Source organism: Oryza sativa, chromosome 9 (assembly GCF_034140825.1).
Source record: "Oryza sativa Japonica Group chromosome 9, ASM3414082v1".
NCBI lineage: Eukaryota > Viridiplantae > Streptophyta > Magnoliopsida > Poales > Poaceae > Oryza > Oryza sativa.
Window position 1 is genome coordinate 9465073 of NC_089043.1, and position 5780 is coordinate 9470852.

At 46.9% G+C, this 5780-nt stretch overlaps 1 protein-coding gene across 1 annotated transcript; it reads left to right on the forward strand.

The window, feature by feature from the left end:
• Window positions 1–415: 415 nt before the first annotated feature.
• Window positions 416–4945, forward strand: LOC4346567 (hexose carrier protein HEX6). Its single transcript, XM_015795749.3, has 4 exons — window positions 416–711; window positions 812–1131; window positions 2763–3197; window positions 4082–4945. The coding sequence occupies exons 1-4, from the start codon at window positions 576–578 to the stop codon at window positions 4724–4726; spliced, it is 1536 nt and encodes a 511-aa protein (XP_015651235.1). The 5' UTR covers window positions 416–575; the 3' UTR covers window positions 4727–4945.
• The last annotated feature ends 835 nt before the right edge of the window (window positions 4946–5780 follow it).

The following is a 5780-nucleotide window of genomic DNA, read 5'->3' on the forward strand; positions in this document are numbered from 1 at the left end:
GTTTTTGAGAGAGTCTCGGGCGAAAGCCCTGCCTGGTTTTCCATGACCGGCGACATCGACGCCTGTGGGTGCCGATTCCTCCTTGGAGGTATTGCTTTATTGTCTCTCTCTCTTTGGGTGAAAACCCAGTCCAATTTCGAGCAAGTGTTGACATTGGTTTTGTCGTTGCTTCCCTTCTTGGAGACCTTGCCTTGAAGATCCCGCTCTTCCCTCGGTTGTCGTTGTGTTTCATAGTTGTTTCGCCACATGTTTTTGTCTTGTATTCTGTGTATGTTTACGCCAGCTTCCCTATAGTAAGCGGTGTATTTGTATGGTTTTCGGGCCTAGTTTTACTTATAAACAGGGCCAACTAGATCTTGTACCGTTGGTTTGCTTTGAAAAAAAAAAACAGTCTGGAAAGAAACACAACGTATGAGAGGTTAGTTTTGGAATTTTCTCGTTCGTCTCGCCCCAGTTCATCCTCCACCATCCACATATGTTCGTCAACAAGATAAGCATGTAATGACCATATGGTGCCTAGGTAAGCTAGCTAGTACTAACGACCTCGCACGCTGCTCTCGCAAGCTCTCTCGGCCATGGCGGTCGGCACAGTTCCCGATAGCCAGGATCTTCCACGCCGCTATGGTGGAAGGGTCACCACCTTCGTCGTGCTCTCCTGCATCACCGCGGGCATGGGAGGCGTCATCTTCGGCTATGACATCGGCGTCTCTGGTGCGTGCTTACAATTACAAATCGGTCAATCGAACAAGCGCGGCAAACACCGTGATTCGAGCACGATGAACGAGGACGATGACATGGCTGGTATATGCAGGTGGTGTGACCTCGATGGACGGATTCCTGAGCATGTTCTTCCCGGAGGTATACCGGCGGATGAAGGGGACTAGCGTCAGCAACTACTGCAAGTTCGACAGCGAGCTGCTCACCGCCTTCACGTCATCGCTCTACATCGCCGGCCTCCTCACCACCTTCCTGGCTTCGTCAGTCACCGCTAGGTGCGGCCGCCGGCCGTCGATGGTCATCGCGGGGAGCGCGATCCTCGCCGGCTCAGCGATCGGAGGAACCGCGGTGAATGTCTCCATGGTGATCTTGGGCAGGGTGCTGCTCGGCGTCGGGCTGGGCTTCGGCAATCAGGTGCACATAATATCTTAAACATTTTGTCTGGCAAATGGGCTTCAAAAACGTTTCTTGCATTTGATTTTCGGCCCTGTAGATAATAGGCTGTGCAGATTAATTAGGCTCGAACAGATGAGCACTCCAAATAATGGGCTTCCATTGAGCTGTTGGAAACAAACCATCCAGGCTTAGGAATTGAGCTCACTGTTTACGAAAGTAACAAGTTTACTTCGCATCCCTTCAGTCTTGCTTCGGATTGAATCGGCTACCCTAAACCATAAATATATCCGGGTATTAACACCTTATCCATCTCCAAAAACCAGGCAAACAACTTTATTTAGTGATTTAAGAAGCGGTTTATACTAACGTGACAGGTTGATCGTGGTTGACTTATTGAGTCAACAGATGGGATCAACGTGTCAGCGACTTTCACCCCATCTCATCTTCAATTCTTCCTCACTTCTCTCTCTTTCTCTCTATGTTTCTCCTATCTTCCCTCTTTCCCCGCACACGCCTGTGGCCCCTCCGGGGACCGCACTCTTGCAACTGGCCACCCTCGCTGCCTGCTCGACGTTGCCCACGAGTCCACAAACAACGGTGTCCCGCCCGCGGCCGTGGAGTTCGTTGAGGAATCCGCGGTCGGTGTACCGCCCTAGGCCCATGGAATTCGTCGTGGATTCCGTGGTGCACAACGTCTAGTTCGTTGGCACGGTTGTGGCGCACGACGTTGCCCGTGTTGGCGATGACACCGCGTGCAGCGCTCGGGTTACGGACTTACGGGTTCATGGTTTGGTCGTCGCATTGTGGTGCGACGGAGGTGATCGCGTGACGTACCGTAGGACCTCGTTGCGGACACGACGGTGCTGCACGTTTCGTGACGCGGTGGGACCATGGCTTCCGTGGGTGGCGGGGGCGTCCTCCTCCCCATGTGGATGGCTTGGCGTCCGGTGCGAGTCCCATCCCAAGAACCAGCCCAAGAAACCAGGGGCATAGCCTTTTCACACCTAGCCATGCAGCAAGGATTGAGATCCGATAAAGTTGCAGTAACAACTGCAACTTTAGAGCAAGTATAGTAGTAGGTTATAAGCCGGCTAAATGCTGAGGTGGAGGAGAGAAGAGAGGAGAAGCGGGCTGTAAACTTACAGCCGGCTTAGACACAAGAACCAAGAAACTCTGCGAGAGAGACAAGTAGGCCCTATATTAATTGTGAAGAGCTAACTATTATATGGGTAGGCTGAGAGAAGACTATAAAGAATCTTATAGCCAACAGATCGGCTATATTATTAGCCTTGCTCTTAGCGGTTGTGGTTCGGTGGATGGATGAAAAGCAAATGGATGATCAAAACGTACAGCGACAGATAAAGTTGCAGTGGTAGTAAAATCCAGACAGCGCATATAGCCGGTCATTGGTTTGGCTATTTCAAATATATTCGAATAATTAATGATTTAATTTGAAAGATAAACGTATACAATACTGTGGATGGTATTAATCTGTCCCGATCTGTTGATTAACAAATATAGTAACAAAATGTTCTCTCTCTCCTCAGTGCCATATAAAATCCGACATCTTCTCCTAAATGCTTTACGTTGTACCATTGTTTTTGCCCTCCTGTCATTCGTAACGCGCACTATATTGCACGTACACACAGGCCGTGCCGCTGTACCTGTCGGAAATGGCTCCTCCGCTGCACCGAGGAGCGTTCAGCAACGGCTTCCAGCTCTGCGTCGGCATCGGCGCCGTCACTGCCCGCCTCACCAACTTCTTCACGCAGAAGATCAGGCAAGGCTGGGGATGGCGCGTCTCGCTCGCCGTCGCCGCCGTCCCCGGCGGGTTGCTCACCCTCGGCGCGCTCTTCCTCCCGGAGACGCCCAACAGCCTACTGCAGCAAGGCAGAGACAAGCGCAGAGTTAGGGTGCTTCTCACCAGGATCCGAGGTGTCAGCGACGTGGAGGACGAGCTGGAGGACATTGTGGCCGCCAATAGCGACAAGGCGAACAGCAGCCGCGGCCTGCAGATGATCGTCACCCAGCGGCAGTACCGTCCCCAGCTCGTCATGGCCATCATGATACCCTTCTTCCAACAGGTCACTCCTCATCCCCTGTTTTCTTTAGATATGTGAATTTTTTTTTTATTCTGGTCTCGGCATAAGGCATTCCCTCAACCATCCATTATTACAAAATTTTAACCATATGCTAGCCACAAATACTATATACTTAATTAAGCTTGAATGAAAACCACCTAAGCACAAAGCCTATCATCGACCACCCACCGATGCTTGAATATAAGCATTTTTAAAGCACCGTTTACTCCACCAACCACAACTCATTTACTACTTTTTTAATAGAGAAATTTCATGTGTATACTGAAATTTCACCTAATCCCTTTATATCTTGAGTTTTGCTATTTCTCATGTATAGCACCGAATTTTGGTTACCCTTTTTTTTGTTAGTTTGACCGTTCAATTTCTATGGAAAGGATCATTTTGCCCTTAGGTAAGGAAGAAACATAAATTTTGTGAAGTATATTGGTGAAGTGTAGAAATTTATTGTACGACACTATTATATTCCTGAGTTTGTGATGCGAGATATTATTTATGACAAACCTTATATATAAATATGAAATAAAAAGTATTATTTACTTTTTAGTTATTAAAAATTATATATGCGGCATATTTTTGTGATAGTAGTACAACCGATTTACCATCTGTCCTATATATTGTCTACTTAAAATCTATATATTATCTACTTAAAACAGTGTTGTAGAAGATTAATTGGTTTTTCCCATTTTAAAAAATACTACTCATACTTTTTGTTGATGATATACAAAGCTTATATAGGTGGGAAGAGAGCAAAGGTGGACGACCGCATCTTTAAAATTATAGAGAAACCTAAAAATTGTAGACGATATATGGAGTATTAATTACTAGTACGTACCAGCTAATTGGCGTGCATGAACGAAAATGTATAGGTGACCGGCATCAACGCGATTTCGTTCTACGCGCCGGTGCTGCTGCGCACGATCGGAATGGGGGAGAGCGCGTCGCTGCTGTCGGTGGTGGTGACGGGCTTGGTCGGCACGTCGTCGACGTTCGTCTCCATGTTCCTCGTCGACCGGTACGGCCGGAGGACGCTCTTCCTCGTCGGCGGCGCCCAGATGCTGGTGTCACAGCTCATGATCGGAGGCATCATGGCCACCCAGCTGGGCGACCACGGGCAGGTGAGCAAGACGTGCGCGCTGGTGCTCATCTTCCTCATCGCCGTCTACGTGGCCGGGTTCGCGTGGTCGTGGGGCCCGCTCGGGTGGCTGGTGCCGAGCGAGGTGTTCCCGCTGGAGGTGAGGTCGGCCGGGCAGAGCATCACGGTGGCGGTGAACTTCCTGATGACGACGGCGGTGGCGCAGTTGTTCCTGGCCACGCTGTGCCGCATGAGGGCCGGCATCTTCTTCTTCTTCGCGGCGTGGCTGGTGGCCATGACCGCCTTCGTCTACCTCCTGCTGCCGGAGACCAAGGGCCTACCCATCGAGCAGGTCCGGAGGCTGTGGGCGCAGCACTGGTTCTGGAGGAGGTTCGTCGACACCGCCTCCAACGGGGAGCAAGCTAAGCTAGACTGCTAGCGCCAGTAACTTTGACAACTCTGCACAATCGATCACAGTTAACTAGTCAATAGTTACTACTCCCTCCGTTTTAGGCTACGATATGTTTCAAAGTCAAAATGTTTTAAGGGTCTGTTTAGGGGAGCTTTTGGTTCTGAGAAGCAGCTTGTTAGTAGACAGGTTTCCCAACTTTTGTCTTTTAGTTCATTTTCTATATTCTACAACTATATCTTATTAGAATCTTAGAACAAAAGCTGAACCGTTTAGGGGAGCTTCTAATTCTGCGAGAAGCTGCGGCAGCTAGAAGCTCCCCAAACAAGCCCTAACTTTGAACAAGTTTATAGAAAAAAATAGTAATATTTTTTATCCAATATAAATTTATTATAAAAATATTTAATTATTAATTTAATAAAACTAACTTGATAATGTAAATATTATTATATTTGTCTATAAATTTAGTTAAATTTAAAACAGTTTAATTTTGAACAAAATCGGAACATCTTATAACCTGAGGGAGTAACTGATTTTACTTAGGACATAACTTTTTGCCTTGAGCAGATCTACTAGTTTCCAGTTGTGTGCGTGCTATATGCAACATCACTGGCTATCCAGCAAAGATTCATTCAAGAGATGTTAAACCTCTCATCCACATGCAACCCTTAAAATATCAATATCCTTCTCTGTACAATGTGGTTCGAAAGAGACATTCTACTTTGGCAGAGGTTATGAGCACAATACCGTTGAATGTTTTATTCCGACGATCAATTGTAGTACCAAAGTTAGTTGAGTGGAATAATTTGATTTCTCGACTAGCTAACATAACCCTGTCAAATGAAAATGATTGCTTTATTTGGTCGCTACATAAAAATGACCATTTTTCAGTCAAATCCATGTATAATACCATCATCAATTCCAATGTAAGAATCCACAAGAGAATCTTATGGGAGGTAAAGGTACCACTAAAAATCAAAGTATTTATGTGGTTCCTTCAAAAAAAGTAATCTTGTCGAAAGATAACCTCATAAAGAGAAAATAGAGGGGAAACAAGTAATGTTGTTTTTGTAATACACAAGAG